At 46.5% G+C, this 19,981-nt stretch overlaps 1 protein-coding gene across 4 annotated transcripts in view; it reads right to left on the minus strand.

Moving 5' to 3' along the window:
• si:ch211-137a8.2 (uncharacterized protein LOC777613 homolog) overlaps positions 1-19,981 on the minus strand; it is a 48,837-nt gene that overhangs the window by 3,016 nt on the left and 25,840 nt on the right. Inside the window, exons 4-13 of one of the 4 annotated variants that reach the window (XR_006023127.1) lie at positions 19,531-19,713; positions 18,876-19,013; positions 16,497-16,691; positions 14,805-15,033; positions 14,342-14,439; positions 10,966-11,071; positions 10,072-10,310; positions 7,493-7,597; positions 3,088-3,191; positions 751-1,849 (exon numbers count right to left, since the gene is read on the minus strand). Coding sequence is in view for 3 of the 4 variants with exons in the window: in XM_042064468.1 (XP_041920402.1) it covers positions 1,645-1,849; positions 3,088-3,191; positions 7,493-7,597; positions 10,072-10,310; positions 10,966-11,071; positions 14,342-14,439; positions 14,805-15,033; positions 16,497-16,691; positions 18,876-19,013; positions 19,531-19,713 (1,602 nt within the window). In the remaining variant the exon portion in view is untranslated. Of the gene's footprint in view, positions 1-603; positions 1,850-3,087; positions 3,192-7,492; positions 7,598-10,071; positions 10,311-10,965; positions 11,072-14,341; positions 14,440-14,804; positions 15,034-16,496; positions 16,692-18,875; positions 19,014-19,530; positions 19,714-19,981 lie in introns of those variants that run through there. The other 3 variants (XM_042064469.1, XM_042064468.1, XM_042064470.1) reach the window with 3 other exon arrangements.

Consider the following 19,981-nt stretch of genomic DNA (forward strand, 5'->3'; position numbering starts at 1 on the left):
TACAGCAGAGCGACAAGGTTGATAGGCCATCTGCACATTCCTCCAACATATCTCTCTGCTTTCCTCCCTTCTTCCTCGTTCTCCTGTTCTGTAATTGAATTTGAGACATTCTTGAGCATACGCTTTTTTTAACGTTTGTTTGCTCCGCTCTCTTCGCTCCGCTCCCCTCCTCTCATCTCCCCTCCGATGCTCATACAAAAACCTCTTTGATTCTGCCCGCTAACCCAGATACGCACAGCGAGGCAACAAGGGACACTGACCGACTGCCAATCAGTCACACGCTACATCACATTCCATACACACACACAACTATGCATGGACATACACATCACACACACTACCATGCACATAAACATAGCCTACACAACCAAGCCCACACACACAACTATTCCCATACTTACACACAAACACACACACACAAAGGCACATGCGCACACACAGTCCTACACATACATGCCCACATACTAATTGAGAGAGAGAGAGAGAGAGAGAGAGAGAGAGAGAGAGAGAGAGAGAGAGAGAGAGAGAGAGAGAGAGAGAGAGAGAGAGAGAGAGAGAGAGAGAGATGCTGGGGGTACAACAGAATAACACAAGTACTCTGGGTTTCTCTTATGCTTGTCTTTTTATTTGTGATATTAAAACAAATAAAGGTTTCTAAATTTCTAGGATAAATGTTTTGTTTCTTGGTTTCAAAAAGCATTGCTACATTTGAACTACTGATTTGAAGTGTTAAACATGCATTCCCAAAACCACACACACACACACACACACGCACACACACACACACACACACACACACTTTAGGGGTGCAGAACAGCATTATATATGAGGTGGTTACCATTGGCTTTAGGCAGAAATCTTTGGTGTTATGTGAGGGCAGACTGAGTCTTACATGCCCCAGGCTGTGGACCAACAAAACCAAACAAACAAAAATATTACAGCAATAATACACAGATGTGTGCACACACGCACACACACACACAAAATAATTCATACAGACATATTTTAGAAATGACAAAGCCTGTCTATACACACCCTGCATAGAAGGGAACATACTTCTTTTTCAGTGTACACTGCCAAACTGCAAATCTCATCCAAAGGTCATTATGTGGAAGGCACAAGATATCTGATCACTAAACAATAGTATTCCTGTTGGACTACCATATAAAATGATTTATTGACATTTATTTATTGACATCTATTGACACATGTTTGAGAAGGGTGATATACAGCTCTGTAGTTGCACCTGCAGGTTCCCTTTGGAAATGAAATGACACCAGCTATTTCCTACCCTGCAGCTCAGTGCTATAGCGCATTACATTCATTCAGCCCCCTCTATATAATTTCCGCTACCTAATCAGCTTATCTACGGTCATACATATTGAACATGCACATATCCAATATTTAAGTGCTACCTTAGCTTAGTGGTTCTTCTACAAAAGAGAGGGGGGGGGGGGGGGGTTGTGGAGAGGATTTGGCTCAGGTGGGGCCTAAATGTTATTGGTTTGAAAAGGCATGGCATCTTATCTGATGATTATGGTTACTTCCCCAGATGCTTTTACATTTACACACACACACACACACACACACACACACACGTATGTGTGTGTGTGTGTGTGTGTGTGTGATTGGTGCCCTCTCCCCTCAGGTGGGCGGGGGTCCATTGACATAGCGCAGTGCCAGGTGGAAGGAGCGCGTCTGTCCGTTGGCACGGTGACACGCCACCTCGGGGTACCAGGCGGCCACTCCGAGCCCCAGCAGGACGACCAGCAGGAAGCCGAGCAGCACAAACAGGACCCTGGGAACCTCTCGCAGCCGCGCAGCGGAGACCTCCGACCACCAGGAGGCACTAGAGAGCAGAGAGCCGAGGGAGGGAGGGAGAGGAAGAGATGGAGTAGGAGATGAAAGGAGGGAAGGAGGGAAGTAGAGCAGAGCAGATTAGTGAGAGGGGTGAGCAGAGGGGGCAAACAATGGGGCAGAAATGCAGAAGAGGATTGTGAAGAGTTGGCAAGAATGCACGACAGACAGACAGACAGACAGACAGACAGACAGACAGACAGACAGACAGAGAGAGAGAGAGAGAGAGAGAGAGAGAGAGAGAGAGAGGGAGAGGGAGAGGGAGAGGGAGAGAGAGAGAGAGAGAGTAGGACAGCGGAGGATACAATGGATCCTAATTAGGAAGAGGAACAGCGGCTTTGCACAACATGCTTTGCCAATACCGGAAAGGCCAATCACCAGATTGTAAAAGGGCAGCTCATGATGCCTTTACAAAATAATAAAAAAATAAACAGAAACATCTGAGAAAACATCCAGATGCACAATTGCTTTACAATATTTCTAATGTAGAGTTAGTAAGATAGCTACTACTATTAAAATGTGAAGGACAGACATAGTGGATGTGCCAGGCCTGAAATGGACATTAACCAAATGAACTACCAAACACCCACATATTTACTAGGCGGCCATAACACACTCATCAAACCCGAGGACTGCCAGGGCAAATAGGTCCATTTTTGGCAAATCAGGAAAAAGGAAACAGGAAAAAGCACTTTGGTATAACAATGCAATTTGACCCTTCTATCCTTCCGTGGCTCAGGTAGGTTAGGTTGTTGAAGCTTTAATTTCCAATTCTGGGTCATGCATGGATGAGGGTAATGTCTGTGTAATGGTGTCAGATGGCACTCATAACATTGCATGGGACAAGGACACGCAATGCAGAGCCGAGGAACACCAGTCTCAATGTTATGTCATCCTCAGATGACCTTTCAACAGTGATGATGTATCTTCCAAAGCCATGGCTTTTATAAACATAAGAAAATGAATTTCTGGATGCCTTACACAGTGACCACACACACACACTATGAAAACCTCGCCTTCATCTGGGATCACATTAGCCTAACACCACCCCTAATAAACATGCCAGGCCTCCCAGCCAAATCAATAATGTAATAGAGTTAAGGTACGGGTGTGGGGGCAGATGGGGTGGTGTGTGTGTGTGTGTGTGTGTGTGTGTGTGTGGCTGAGAAGACGTATTGATCTTATATTTAATGAGGTGGCTTGGGATCCATTGCTCTCCTCTCCTCTCACCAGGGTTTCAGAAGGGGCCTCTCTTCTTCCTCCTCCTCCTCCTCCTCCTCCTCTTCCTCTTCATCCGCCTGATGGTCAGGGCAGAAGGGGCCTTCCTCCAGACGCTGGAGAGAGGAAGACACAATGGAAAAAGAAGCAATGAGTGTGTGTGTGTGTGTGTGTGTGTGTGTGTGTGTGTGCGCGCAAGAGAGACAGAGAGAGAAAGAGTGAGTGTATCTGTGTAAATGTGTGTATGTACGTGCAAGACAAACAGCCACTAATAGAGTGAATACATCCATATGTGTGTGTATGTGTGTGACTCCAGGTGAGTGATTGGATGGCTTATCTGATGAAGAGAACTCCTATAAGGTCGTATGACAAACAGCATGTATAGATTAACACATATATGGAATTATTTTCCAACATTTTCATCAGAATGGATAATCCCTCAGTCCCCTTGGCTGACCAGTGCACAGCAACGGCAGTTTATACAGTACTATAATCATCATCCTCATCTTCCACTACATTACTCAAGCCATCTACTCCTCACTAAATAACCTTTGACCCCATCACTCAACTCACTCTCTCTCTCATACACACACACACACACACACACACACACACACACACACACACCTTCCCTCTTTAATACATAATACATTTACATCTATTAATTTAGCAGGCTCTATTATCCAAAGTGATTTACAACAATGAGGAATAACAGTCACGCTACATGGCAAAGGACACCCTCTAGGTAGGATTAAATACTCCCATCATAAATACTACTATTGGGGGATGAGAATGGGAAGTTGAAGTATTAGTTCTAGCGTAGTCAAAAGAAGTAGTGGAAAAAGGAGGAGAGCCTAAGTGACTTGAATTTGGCTAAGGGGAGCCAGCGGAGCCACAGGGCAGGGGAGCGCGTGGGCCCATTTTGGTGGATTGAAAACCAGATGCATCGCCGCGTTCAAGACCATTTAAAAACCAGATGCATCACCGCGTTCTAGACCATTTGAAAACCAGATGCATCACCGCGTTCTAGACCATTTGAAAAACAGATGTATCGCCGCGTTCTAGACAATTTGAAAACCAGATGCATCACCGCGTTCTAGACCAGTGTTTCCCAAACTTTTTTTCTGGGGACCCACTTTTTAAAAATGACAGACCATCGCGACCCATTTCACTTCAGAGCAAACATGCAACCACCAATATTGTGTTAGGCCACAGGTTCTCAAACTTTTCGATGCCCTGTTAATGTTTGTGCAAAAAGGCTGATTCATGTCCCTTGAATTTTGCAACTGTGAGGTCCATGGCAGGTGCCCCACAAAAATGTTTCATTTCGCCCCCTAGTTTCAGAGCTATTCTAAATACAAAATTGCACAGAGGGCCATGACTGTAGTTAACAAACTAGATCCTAATAAAAAACAGCTTTCCTGCATGGCTAAATGGTATAAGTTAGGCCTATTACACAACATAAATTGTGCTGGCGACACAAATAAAATCTCCCGACCCAGTCTTTGGGAACCAATGTTCTAGTTTGAAAATCAGATGCATCGCCGCATTCTAGACCATTTGAAGCATCACAAGCCGGCAGCTAGTTAGGAGGGTGTTGCAGTAGTGGCGGCAGCTAGTTAGGAGGGTGTTGCAGTAGTGGAGGCAGGCGATAACCATGGGGCAGGCGATAACCATGGTCTTTACCAAGAGCAGCTAGTTGGGAGGATGTTGCAGTAGTGGAGGCAGGCGATAACCATGGTCTTTACCAAGAGCTGAGTGGTGGGTTGGGTTAGTTATGGCCTGATTTTTTAAATATTGCAGCACGACAGAGCAACAGAGGCAACAAGGTCAGAGAAGGTCAGCAGGTCATCAATCATGACACCCAGGTTTCTTGCAAGTTTGGTAGAAGAAAGTGTTAAGAAATACATGTTGATGTTGTGGTGTATATTGTTTAGCTGGGAAGACCAGCAGTTTGGTCTTAGAGAGGTTTGGTTGGGTATGAGTTAGGTTTAGCCCTTCATCCTTGTGGATACTTCAGAGAGACAATCCAAGATTGTGGGGTTGTCAGGCAGGAATGTCTGACAGTAAAAGGTAAGGCAAGGCAAATGTATTTGTATAGCGCATTCATACACGGTAGCAATGCAATATGCTTCACACAAAAACAATGATAAAAAATGAAAAATAAAAATATGGAACTACATACAATTTTAGCAAAAGTAGAAAAAGTTAAATGTATATATAACAGTGTGTTCATTAACTGCAGAAGGCATCTGAGAAAAGTTTGGTCTTTAGCCCAGTTTTAAAAATGGTGATGGTTTTTTATGTTCTCTGGAAGCTGGTTCCAGAGATGGACGCCATAGTGGTTAAAAGCTGCTTCACCCTGTTTTTTCTGACAGTAGGTTTCAGTAGCAGTTGTTTATGCTGTGATCTAAGGGGTCTTGGTTGAGAATACAACCATTTAATTTGAAAATTCTTAAAACAACAATGTTTTTTAATACTTTAAAATAACATTTGCTAAATGAACCTTCCATTTTTCAGTAGCCATAGGTGTGTAGATTTGAACAAAATCTAGGTTTTTTTTCGGGGATTTTACTGCCTGATTTTGTTTACCACGCTCTGATTTTAGTGCCGGGCTGGTGGGTACTTATTCCCAACCTTTCTCATGGCACATCAACGGTTAGCCCGAGAATTCTCGTCGCAATTCAAAATTCCACTGGAGCTCCAAGTGGATTTGTACACGCAGCCTTACAACACTGTTTACAGCTCTTCGAGTCACGGTAAAATGTAATTTTTGGTACATAGCTAATTAAGATAAATTTATGATGTGGGTGCTTGCGTTTCTTTAGGAATCTGCCGTCTTGGTTTGTATAGAAATGAATATTAAGTGACACATACACGTAAGAGGTTGGACATACGTGGCGGTTGGTAATATGTGACGTTCCGATAAGTAGTTTGGGCCCATCCCCTTCAGTGAAAAGTGCAAAAGTGCTTTAAAATCAATTCTATATCTAATTGGGAGCCAGTGTAAGGACTGGAGGATATGATCTGTTCTTCTTGTGGCCTACTGGTTAGCACTTCGGACCTGTAACCGGAGGGTTGCCGGTTCGAACCCCGACCAGTAGGCACGGCTGAAGTGCCCTTGAGCAAGGCACCTAACCCCTCACTGCTCCCAGAGCGCTGCTGTTGATGCAGGCAGCTCACTGTGCTGGGATTAGTGTGTGCTTCACCTCACTGTGTGTACACTGTGTGCTGTGTCTGTTTCACTAATTCACAGATTAGGATAAATGCAGAGACCAAATTTCCCTCACAGGATCAAAAGAGTATATATACTTATACTTAAAATTTAGATCATTATCTATAAGGACACCAACGTTTCTTACCACATCCTTTACTATGAAGCCCTTCCTTTCAAGCAAGGCAGAATTTTTACATCATTACTCCTTTCCAAAAACTACAACCTCAGTTTTATTTTTGTTGAGCTGGAGAAAGTTCTGTGACATCTATTTGTTTCCTCAATGCAGTGACAGAGTTTTAATGGGGCTATAGTCGTTAGGCATTAGAGGTAGATAAATGTGTGTGTCTACCGTCTACTGTCGTAACTATGGTAGGAGATTGAGTTGTTCTTTAGGAGTTGATCAAGTGGGAGCATGTAAAGGATGAATAGCAGTGGACCCAAAATTGAGGCCTGGGGAACTCCACAGGTCAAAGATGTTGGAGTTGAGGAACAGTTTCCAGTTGTAACAAAGAAACTCCTGTCCATAAGATAGGATTTTAGCCAACTGATTACAGTATGAATAGTAGGATGTTGTTGTTGACCATATTAAAAGCAGCTGATAAGTCAAACAAGATGAGTACCAAGGACCGAGCAGAGCCGTTTCACTGGAGTGGCCACATTTAAAGCTGGATTGATCAGGATCAAGGAGGTCATTCCATTAGAGGAATTCTATGACCTGTTTGGAATATTAACTGTGACATGGTCACACTTTTGATCACACACACACTTTGTTTAACAGGAATGTGACTCCTCGAATCTTTTCTCCTGCCTTTGTCCAGGGCCACCAACCCATTCTTAGGGATCGGAATAGTCATGATGTCATGATCACATCAGCCTGTCTCACAGCCAAATGTATTTGTAATAATACAGACCAACCTGCTGCACAAGGCCCTCTGTGTGTTTTACATGGAACCATCACATAACCTTCACATAACCTTCACATAACATTATGCAAATCTCACCTAAAGGTTTAACCTCCGTCTAGAGATTAGCTCAACCATCACCAACATGTGCCTCTGAGAAGTAAAAAAGCTATAAATCTGTAAAGGAGTCTTCAGTGCAGAGACAGTCAGCCAGGGCTAGTGACATTGAGAGAATTCAGCCCGTCTCAGTGGGTGTGTGTGTGTGTGTGTGCATCTGGAGACCAACAGAGGACACTACCTGTGACTGGGAGGGATGTGAGGGGCTCGTCCAATCAGAGTGGAGCAAGAAGTCACGTGACATGGCTGGCTGGATGGGGGTGTGGAGGGCGGCACATGCCTGGTCCTGGCGCGGGGGACAGTCGTGCGGACACACACACACACACACACAGGTTCAGGAAAGACTTCACTGCATGTGACAGTATGTCTATGTGTTACAGAATAACTGTAAAGTCAAGTCCTCCATTAACTAATGAGGTTTTGCTGTGCATGCATGCATGCATGCACGCACGCACGTACACACACACACACACACACACACACACACACACACACACACACTTTTACCCTCTGTCTCACACCAAGTGGTGATTAGGCCTCTGTCTCCCCTGCTTGTCAATCATTGACAATTCATTTTATTTTATCATTTTTCTTTTTTCCTCTCCATCACTCTCTCTCTCTCTGTCTTCCCTCTTTCTCCCTCCCACTCTACTACCTCCCCAGCCCACACACCCAAACAAACACACACACACAATCCTTTTTATGTTCTTGCCCACAATTATGGAAACCATTAAAGAGCCAGTTAGCACCCTCACTCTCCCTCTCTCTCACCCTCTGCTCTCTCTCCTTCTCTCTTTGCTATCTCTCTCTCTTTCCACTCTCCCTCCCTCCCCCTCTCCCTCTCCCTCTCCCTCTCTCCCCCTCTCTCTCTCTCTCTCTCTCCCTCTCTCTCTCTCTCTCTGTACTCTTCGCGCTCCCTGTAAAGCTGCCAATTAGCTGCGAGGCACGGCGACATGCGAGAGGCTCTTTGAAATGGAAATGGCCTGCTTTCCCCCCGTTCGCACTGAGGTTTTCTAGGCTTCGCCAAAGCAATCAGGCCCCTCATCAGTTGAGCAGCTATTCTCTTTCCTGGGATCGTCTCTCTCTCTCTCTCTCTCTCTCTCTCCCTCTCTGCGCCTCCTCTTTTCTCTCTCTCTGTCTATGCGCCTCCTCCTCTTCTGTACGTATCTCTTGTCTTTCTAGACCTCTCTCTCCCATTATTTCTCTCCTGCGTTCACGTCACCCTTCTCCACATCAGTCTCTCTGCATTCCTTTTCCTCTTTCCAAACCTCTGTCCTCTCTCCTGTCTTCTTCTTCTTCTTGTTTTAAATGTCTCTATTCAACCTCTCTTTTCTCCCCCTCTCCCAATAAGCTCTTTATCACTTCTTCTTTCCCCTCCTCATCCCTCTCTTTCACTCACTCTCACTTCCTCTCTTCCTAATTTCCCCTCTTATTCAGTCTTTTTTTCCTTCTTCCATCTTTCTCTCCCTCTCCTCCCTCTTCACTCCTTCACTCTCTCTCTCCACTCCTTCACTCTAAATCCATTTTCTACCTCATCTTTTTTCTCTCTTTTAATCGCAGGCAGAGTGACTCTTGTGAGGGAGCTTAATTAGAGCCAGTGAACAGGAAAAAGTGGCTGTCTGAAAAAAATAAAAACGTCACCGCTTTAATAATATAAAATCACGTCTTTATAACCGCTGATTTGACAGCTGCTCACAGCTAATGTGCTACACTCAACACCCAGAGTCCAGTGAGTCCAGGCAAAAACAAACAAACAAACAAACAAAAAACCAAACAACCTCCTTCACTTTGTTTTTGAGTATGGCCGGACAAATACGACAGGACCTTCTGTCTGGAATGCGATATTCCTGTGACTCTGCACGAACCACCGTGCCATTGGCTGTAATGTGATTTGACCAATTTTTCGTGTGTAACGAACGGCCACTAGTGCCCACACAAAGCCTGCATTCTGTGGAGGCATGGTGATGCATGTGGCATCCCAGAGATGCATTACTGACCACGTAGGCATCCGCTACAATGGTTAGCCAAAACGACTAGAGCTCCTCTTGGCTTTTCAAAACAGAAACTATTACTACGCTGTAACTACTGTAACACGGAAAGACATTTCATTACATTGTCTGAGCTATTTAGTGAGGCTTTAATTGCATGCAGCTGATTGATGTCTGTTGAATTGTCTCGTTGCCTTGTGGCTAATGGAGCACAGATAAAGGACAAGGTCAGCTTAAGGTCAAGCATGTTAAAATATCATAAGACAATCTGACACGTCAAGCCCTTGTCAATTTTCTATTGATCTGGTTGTCCTGGCAGCCAAGGATTTGGCACTGGGCTGTGGCCAAAATGGTGTTTTGAGATGAGAATTCATGCCGAAAACAAGCTGTTAAGGCCGGGGTGCAGATTAAAGCCTTGTCCTGGAAATCCAGCAGCATGACATCACACACTACCAGACATGCTGTCCAGACACAGGAAGTGCCATCAAAATGACCTGTGCTTAATCTGAGGGAGAAATCATGTTGGATTGAGATCCTTTCATTCCTTTTTCATGATCCACTGTGTAACGGTAAGCGTCTCGCTCATCAGATCAAAGTGTAATCCAGAGAGTCATTACAGCAAAATGAGCCAATCAAACACACAGCTGACGCACTGCACTGCGTAATGAAGAAAGAACAGACATTACCAGGCAGATTAAAACAGCTGGGGAGGTAGAGGCATGCGCACGCGCACACACACACACACACACACACACAGAGTAATGATGCATACCTCCAAAATGTCCTCCGTTTGGACAGACTTGGAGAAGGGCCCTCTCTCGGGTGCCTTGGCAACGTGGCACCCCGCCTGACCCAGCCACGCGCTGATGCGCTCCGGGTCATAGGTCACCGGCTCTGGAGCGCGCCCGGGTCCAGCGGGGGCGGGGGTGGAGGTGTGGCGTAGGGCATGTCGCTCGTGGATGCTGCCACCATCACTACCACCATCACTGCCACTGCTGCAGTCACTAAGGCCTAGGAGAGCAATCACACACAGAATCAGAATCAGAATCGGAATCAGAATCAGCTTTATTAACCAGGTTTGCGTAAACAAACAAGGAATTTGACTCCTTGTTTGAATATTTGCTCTCAAAGTACAACACTCGTTTAACATATAAGAATAAAAAATAAAAAACATAAAAACATTAAAAGAATAAAAACAGAACAGTAAGAATAGAATGAAGGGCAGTAGAATATGGCTATGTATAAGAATAAATACAGTATGTACATTTGCAAATAAATAGAACACTGGGTGGGATTGCTATGATTATTTCACAATGCCGAATGACTATTCAATCGAAGGACTGGCTACAGTCATGCACATGCGTGACCAGACCATGTGGTTATTGGTTCCTGTGCTCCTGCAGGAGTTCAGGTGATTGGTTCCTGTGCTCCTGCAGGAGTTCAGGTGATTGGTTCCTGTGCTCCTGCAGGAGTTCAGGTGATTGGCTCCTCGACGTGAGCACCGCTAAAGTAAACGAGTGAAACAGGTAAGCACTCATTTCCATATTTGCTGGGCTGAATTTGCTAGCTGGGCAACTTCCATTGAAATGAATGGGTGTGGTGATCCACCCTTCCTCCCTGAATGGAGGTATGGGTTACCTGTGGGTTATGGGGTGGGGTGACTCACCTGAGGGAGTAATCGCAGGTGCTCGTGGGACTGGCACGGTGCCCTCACCTCTGCTCGCACACACCTGTGTGAGGAGGAAGTAGCTCGAGTCAGTCTGATAAGTCTCCTGTGAAAAGCAGAACTCGTAAGTCATTCATCGCGTAGAATGCAGAGTGCTCTTTCTGGTAGGAAGAGGGTATACAAATCCAACTCATCCTGTCCAAACATGCATACGTAGGCATACCCACACGCACACACACACACGTACACACTCTTTTGGAGAGACAGGATGAGCCGGTCAATGGCTTTTTTAGTTGTGTTCTGTGGCTCTGTGTGGATGTCTGTGTGTATGTATGGAGGTAGGTGTGTGTGGGAGTTAGGGTGTGTGTGCGCATTAGTACTGGTACTTCAACAGGATGCGGCAGCAGCAGCAGTGTTGACACTACACACACGCACTACACACACACACACAACACACTATACACAACACTACTGCACCTTTCATTAAGCGCTTCTCTTCAACACAATACTGCACCTTTCATTAAGTGCTCCTCTTCTGCGAATGTTCCCTATTGCTTCTGCTCTGTTTGTCCTCTGATGCTTCCCTTCTATACCACTCACTTCCTGATCAACTCACGGCATGGGACTCAAATTGACCCCAGATCAGGGTTCTGGAAATAAAATCTCAAGCACCACCACACCTAGACCCTGGTCTCCGCATCACCACACCTGGACCCTGGTCTCCGCATCACCACACCTGGACACTGGTCTCCACCACACCTGGACCCTGGTCTCCGCATCACCACACCTGGACACTGGTCTCCACCACACCTGGACCCTGGTCTCCACATCACCACACCTGGACACTGGGGTCCACTCATGGCATTCCTTTTTCAGGGCAGGGGGATGCCATGAGGTGGAGGGAGTCTTCATTATGCTTTGCTATGGAGAGGCTACACCAAATGCGTTGCTATGGAGAGGCTGCACCAAATGTGTTGCTATGGAGCAAGGGCGTCGGTTTGGTCTCAGCTTTGGTGGGGACACATCCCCAACTCCTGTTGTCACAATACCAACATTAGTGTTTCAATACCAATACTAAGTGAAGAATCTCAATTTCGATATTTTTGCGATTTGAGAAAGTGATGGTTGTCATCAGTGTTGGGCAAGTTACTTCAAAATCGTATTATGTATTACTCATTACTGTCATTTCAAAATAATTTGTTACATTATAATATGTATCTGAATTGTAAGGCATTACACTACTATTGTATTACTTTTGAGTTACTTTCACCAAAATATCTAGAAATATGAATTTGGAATTCTAAATGCAGTTTATTATGCTCAATGCAGCTCATTGCACTTCTAATGGAGGGTGATGTGGTATAACATATTGACTGAGCTAGGCTTAAGGCTAACAACAGTAGAATGCAATAGGCACAGTGATGGCTCATGATGTAATACAAGGAACAAATCATAGCCAGAATGTTGTTAAAAGCAGACCAAAGGTCAAAGTCTGGTCAATTGTGATAGAAATGCTGTAACTTTAGGCTTAGGCCTACTCATTAAAATTAACAGAGAGCCCACTACCTGTATATTGCAACCCAAAACTTAGACATGTCAAGATTTCTGAAACATGTAATATGTATTTCAAATACAAAATAGTATTTTGTAATTTTTATTTGATCCTTTTCTGCATTGCACAGTGGGGAGAAGTTCACCTTGTTTAATTAAATAACAATTATATTTCCTTATTAGCTGCATACTTGAGGTTGGAGATATTAAGGCAAGTCAAGTTTCTCACATACTGGAAGTTCAAGATATACATCCTTATGATTTTCTTATTCAGTTCTACACTGGACTTGAATTACGAAATTCGGCACAGATACACAATTATGATTTTGGCCTATTGATTATAATGTGGTTAATTGTAAGTATAAGTATATTTTAATCTCTGCATTTATCCCAATCCGTGAATTAGTGAAACACTCAGCACACAGTGAGGTGAAGCACACACTAATCCCGGCGCAGTGAGCTGCCTGCAACAATAGCAGCGCTTGGGTAGCAATGAGGGGTCGGGGTTCGAATCGGCAACCCTCCGGTTCCAACTCCGAAGCGCTAACCAGTAGCCTAGGCCACGGCTGCCGAATTGAAAGCTCTGTCAGTCAAATTCAATATCAAAATGTTTTACTTTGGCCTTTTATGGGGTATGTATTGGCAGACAGCCCTGGTAATTTACCGTTGTGGTTGACACACCTGCTCGCTTGACTGCCACTGCAAAGTAGCCTGTGCATTGGCATTCTCCATGCATGTAGCCTGCGTGTCAGATAACCCTGACGTTTCTTGTATTGTAGTGCTGGCTGTCGGAATGATCAGCAGTACAAATAAGTTCGCTAAAATATTGGTGGGGACAATTTTGTCATCTTAAATTTTTTTGATTAGGACTAGTCCTTAGCGTCCCACCCTAAATCTACGCCCATGCTATGGAGAGGCTGCACCAAATGCGTTGCTATGGAGAGGCTGCACCAAATGCACTGCTTTGAGCCAAAGCCACGGAAGTCAGAGGCTTGTACAGTTCAGTTATGCATATGTGTGTGTGAGTGTGTGGCTATGTGTGTGGAAGGGAGTGCATTCTCCCATGTATTAAAGAACACACACAGCCACACACATTTTCTCTCCCCTTTCTCACACACATATATACTCTGTCTAACACACACACAAACCCTCTCAAAGGTGAGCGTACGTGCACACGTACACACACGTACACACACACACGTACACACACACGCGCACACACACACGCGCACACACACACACACAAAAGAGGCTTTTATGTATGAGGTTCAATTTTGAAAATGAGAATCTCAAGCATGAAGTATTTTTAGCATTTCAATTGCCCATTTGTTGCTGGCCAGATAATGTATGCACATATTTTATGTCAATATACATTATCACTGCATCCCTCTGACAGGTCCCAGCACAGCTTACCCTACAGATGCAGTACAGAAGCACACTAAAGATCTGTCCGCGAGTCTCTTCTGTCCCCTCCTGTTAGGAGTGGTCTCTTGACCCAACACAACTCACTAAGGCATTGTTACATGGAGATTAGACACGTCTGCTTGAGAGTGTGATCGTATTACTACAGAGCGTTCTTTAACATTAGAATATAAAAATGCCTCTTTCAAGCACTATAAAGTACAATGGACTGTGCAATCCATGCGTGACTAAGAATCAAACCAATTGAGGATGTAGCTGAATATAAATGTATGACCACTGCAGAGATATTAGATGTATACTTGTATGTCATTCTGTTGTTTGTATGTAATTCCTTTACATGCTAGACAATTAGAACATTTTTCTGTGTGAACTTTGTGTGTGTGTGTGTGTGTGTGAGTGAGACCTTGGGTGCTGCATGCTGGCAAGGATCGTTGGAGCTCAGGCGAGATTTCCTCCTGCCAGCGGTGATTCGGTCCAGAAGTTCCTCCACCAGAGTCCCGCCTGACGGACGACACAGGACAGGATAGGACAGGTAGCATGCTACAGCATCATACCCCACACCACCCAGACGCACACACCATCATACAGATCATACACTCTGTACACAGTCTGTCTGTCTGTCTGTGTCTGTGTGTGTGTGTATGTATGTATATCTGTATGTAGTGTATGTATGATCTAAGCGTATGCATATACACATGTATTTGTACACTGTATGTATGATCTAAGCGTATGCATATACACATGTATTTGTACACTGTATGTATGATCTAAGCGTATGCATATACACATGAATACGTACACTGTATGTATGTCTAGGAAGTAGCAGTGACACTCGTGTTTGCCGGGTGGGACCCAGGTATTCTCACCTGTGATGGTGCTGAAGTAGCAGGAGTCTGCGTCGTCGTGGGATACGGAGCCGCCAATGTCCACTGAAGGGTCCCACTCCAGCAGGAGGTGGTCCGGAGAGGAGTGGACAGGGCCGGCCTTGGGCTTGGAGGGGCTCGTCCAATCACAGGGCTCCTCGTCATCAGGGGGCGTTTCTGACGGGCACCCGGAGTCCACATGTGAAGCCAAAGCCCAGTCCTCCTCAAACACCTGATACACACACACACACGCACGCACGCACGCGCGCAAACACACACACACCACAAACATCTGCGTCACAAACATCTGAGTTCTACACGTACACAGAATTTGAAACACCTGAGACACTTCCCCACCCCACACCCACATGCACCCACACACGCAGACACGCAGACACACACACACACACACACACACACACACACACACACACACACACACACAGCACAGAATGAAAAACACCAAAAACAGGCAGACCTAGTTTAGATGCCAAAACATCAGAATCCCTCCCTTACACACAAACAGAGCTTTGGTTCACAAATTTCCACAACACATTCACACATAGATCTCTCTCAGACACAGACCCACACCCACACACACACACACACAGCTCAGGTTCATGTACACCTAGGACACACATCCACACAAACACACCCACACACTGGATTAACATACATCGGAGACCTATACACAAACATACACACAAAGCTTAGCCTCAGAAACACCTGACCTCTCTCTCTCTCTCTCTCTCTCGCTCTCTGTCTTTCTCTCTCTCTGTCTGTCTTTCTCTCTCTCTCTCTCTCTCGCTCACACACAGCTTAGATTAATCCTTAAAACAAACAAACTACCAACAGCCTCAAAGACAGGAAGAAAGGCTAGAACACTCAGGGGATGAGTCAACAACACAAGCTATTAACCTTCTCTACCTGACTCAGGTCACACGACAGACGTGTGTGTGTGTGTATGTGTGTGTGTGTGAGAGAGAGAGAGAAGGAGTGAGTGTGTGTGACTGTCTGCAGTCTTGAGTTCAAACGGTGTGCGGAAACAGACTGAACACATGTGATCCCTGACGCTGGCAATACAGGTGAGTAGCATCAATCTGGTGGGTACAAGATGCCAGACCTAACCTTCCTATTTAATATGTGTGAGTGTGTGCACGACAGAGAGAGAAAGAGAAAGAGAGAGAGAGAGGGCAATAGATAGATAGAGTGGCGACAGGGAGAGAGAGAGAGAGAGAGAGAGAGAGAGAGAGAGAGAGAGAGAGAGAGAGAGAGAGAGAGAGAGAGAGAGAGAGAGAGAGAGAGAGAGAGAGAGAGATGAGCATGTGATGAAATGCCTGACCTCAGTGGGTGTACTGTATCCATGCTCTGATACACTTGTGTGTAGACTGGCCTGTACATAAGTGTGCTTAGTGCACCAGTGTGTTTGACAGTCCAACCAATGTGTGTGTGTGTTACATTAATGTGTGCATTACTACAAATAATGATGTGTGTACTGTATGTATGTATGTATGTATGTATGTATGTATGTATGTATGTATGTATGTATGTATGTATGTATGTATATGTATATATATATATATATATATATATATATATATATATATATATATATATATATATATGTGTGTGTGTGTGTGTGTGTGTGTGTGTGTGTGTGTGTGTGTGTGTGTGTGTGTGTGTGTGTAGTCTCACCAGTCTCATACTGAGCAGGCGTGTGTGTAGACGGCCCACTCCCTCAAACACGTGTGCGCAGTAGAGGAGCAGCTCCTGCAGCTGACTCTCGATGGTCTGGGCGTCGCACGGCTCGCTGCGCTGGATCAGAGCCTCGCCCAACTCTAGGAGTCCACTTAGGCGCGATGCGTTCTCCGCCACAGCCTCCTGGAAGCTCTACACACACACACACACACAGACACAGACACATTGACACATACACAAACACATATAGACAAAAGAATGATGACACAGGCAGACCAGCACAGTGAGGCCATCTGTGGTCAGACTGGCACAGTGAGATCCATAATGGCACTAGTCAGACTGGCACAGTGCGACTGGTACCTGGAGCTCACAATGTTGTTTGTGGACATTCTCATTAAGCAACCTGGGCTTAATGTAGGCTAAATAGAACAGTGTTTGAGTTCTTTTATCACTTTTGGGAGATAGGCTAGTAGTTTGCTAAGCTATGCTAACGGCGGGTGCTTCATACGGAGTTGATGCACTTGTATCTTATCTAACTCTGGAGGAGATGATGAATAACATAATTTCCCAACATCTTGGCGTGTTCCTTTAAAGACTGGCACTGGGGCTGCAAAGATTAGACTGGCAGCAAGACTGGCAGCAAGACTGGCAGCAAGACGGGCTTGAGACAGACTGGCATAGGGAACTCCGTAATGTCCCTGGATATTTGCGTGTATCAGCAGTTGGTGCATGTTGATGACAATGTTGTTTGTGGACATAGTCAGAGTGGCATTACACATCCTGGCACTTAAAGACTGGCACTGTAGCTGCAAAGAGCAGCACACTGAGACTGGCAGTGGGCAGACTGGCAGTGAGGCAGACTGGCATAGCGAACTCCATAATGCCCCTGCCCATATGTCTGGATAAGGAGCTGGTGCAGCTTGGTGTCTGTGCCAGTTTGCCAAGCGTCACTCTCACTATATCCACCAACCACCCTGAGAGACTGGGGTAACAACCATTAGCACCCTAAGAGACTGGGGTAACAACCATTAGCACCCTGAGAGACTGGGGTAACAACCATTAGCACCCTGAGAGACTGTCCAGCTAGTGTAGCTAGTGCAGCTGGTAGATCTTGGTGTGCTTATTGCCACTCTCACTCTGTCCATTAACTGCCCTGAGAGGCTGGTGCGGCACACTGTAGCACAGAGAGATTGCCAGCGGGCAATGGTGACACCAGGCAGAGACTGTGCCAGTGCAGCGGGTACCTGGAGCTGGAGCATCCTTAGTGCCACCCTCCGTCATCAGCACCACGAGACTAGCACTAGCACAGCAAAACTGCCACTGGTCAGACAAGCCCAGCCAGGCAGTGGACAGACGGGGATACAGAGATCCGTAATTGGCACCAAACAGACTGGCCCTGTTCCCTGACTCTCCACCTCAAGCTGGTGTGTGGTGAGCGTTCTGGTGCATACTGGCTGCTGTACTCTCCACCTCAAGCTGGTGTGTGGTGAGCGTTCTGGTGCATACTGGCTGCTGTACTCTCCACCTCAAGCTGGTGTGTGGTGAGCGTTCTGGTGCATACTGGCTGCTGTACTCTCCACCTCAAGCTGGTGTGTGGTGAGCGTTCTGGTGCATACTGGCTGCTGTACTCTCCACCTCAAGCTGGTGTGTGGTGAGCGTTCTGGTGCATACTGGCTGCTGTACTCTCCACCTCAAGCTGGTGTGTGGTGAGCGTTCTGGTGCATACTGGCTGCTGTGCGTCACCCAGGTGGGTGCTACACATTGCTGGTGGTTAGTGAGGTTCCTTCTTCACTGTAAAACGCCAGGTGCCTTTCGCTGTACAAATGCAAGTTGTTGTTGCTGTAGTTGTAGACTAACCCAGTGAGACCATCAGTGGACAAACCGGTGCGCTGAAATCCACGATGGCACTATACGGGCACTAGGCGGGCACTAAGCTGGCACTAGGCGGGCACTAAGATGGCACTAGGCGGGCACTAAGCTGGCACTAGGCAGGCCAGACAGGTGCTGGACGGGCACTAGACAGGCCAGACAGGTGCTGGACGGGCACTAGACAGGCCAGATTAGGCGCTGGACGGGCACTAGGCAGGCACTAGATGGGCACTAGGCAGGCCAGGCGGGCACTAGGCGGGCAGTAGGCGGGCCAGGCGGGCACTAGGCGGGCAGTAGGCGGGCCAGGCAGGCACTAGGCGGACACTAGGCGGGCACTAGGCGGGCCAGGCAGGCACTAGACGGGCACTAGGCGGGCCAGGCAGGCACTAGACGGGCAGTAGGCGGGCAGTAGGCGGGCCAGGCAGGCACTAGACGGGCACTAGGCAGGCCCGGCAGGCACTAGACAGGCACTAGATGGGCACAAGGCGGGCATGGTGTGGCGCATACCTGGAGCTGGTGCATCTTGGTGAGGGTAGTGTTGGTGGAGCAGTGCTCGACCTCGGTCAGCTGCAGGTCCATGTCCGCCAGCCAAACGCCCATGTCCTCCCGCTGGCGGTCAAACGCCTCCCTCTGGGACACGCAGTGCTGGACAGCAGAGGAGCACAGCACAGATGGACACACACATGGATTTAAAGACACACACACAGTGTTTCGAAGAAAACATGCAAACACACACACACACACAAACACAAGTCCACAGTATCCAAGCAAACACGCAAGTACACACATAAACTCATGTACAGTTTACACACACACACAAACATATATCCCGTACACACACATACATACACAAACACACAGAAAACACTAAAATACACAGAATTATGCGCACACACGCACCCACACACACTCACACGTGATGAGAGAATATAACATACTGCATGTTATTCATAATCAGATTGCCATCTGTGAGCCAGAGAGGATGATGGCAGTGGACAGACGACAGGAGAGGACAGACACCGTTGGAACCTCGGAGTGAATGAAATAATTTATAGAAATGAAAGAAAGAAACGAAAGAATGAATGAAGGAAGGGATGAAAGAGGCCATGTAACATGTGCAGACAGAGGTGGAGAGGAGGATTGTCTGATGCTACTGTGGTACCCGTAGCCGTCGGCAAATGCACTCGACAGCCTCGGTGAGGCGGTCCCAGCGCTGGCTGCAGTCCTTCGTCATGGCAACCAGCCGTGCCCGCATGGCTCCGTCAAAGAGGCGCAGCAGGGAGCGACTCCGCAGGGTCAGAGAGTCCAGCTGGGCCACGCGAGTCTGACACTCAGCCTGCAGGGCCTGGAGGGGGGGGGGGGGGGGAGGAGGAGGAGAGATGCAGACAAGAGGATGAGGGGAGGTAGAGGAGAGAGGGATGACAGAGAGGATGAGGGAGGAAGAGTGAGAGATGAGAAAATGAGAGGAGGAAGGAGGGAGAGGGGGAACCAGAGGAGTGAAATTGAGGAGGGGAAGATAGAGGGAAGGAACATGAGGGGAAGACAGACAGAAGAGAGGAGAAGAATAGAACAGAATAAAGAGGTGAAGAGAGGAGAGACAGATAGAGGTAAAG

Source organism: Alosa sapidissima, chromosome 15 (genome assembly GCF_018492685.1).
Source record: "Alosa sapidissima isolate fAloSap1 chromosome 15, fAloSap1.pri, whole genome shotgun sequence".
Lineage (NCBI taxonomy): Eukaryota > Metazoa > Chordata > Actinopteri > Clupeiformes > Clupeidae > Alosa > Alosa sapidissima.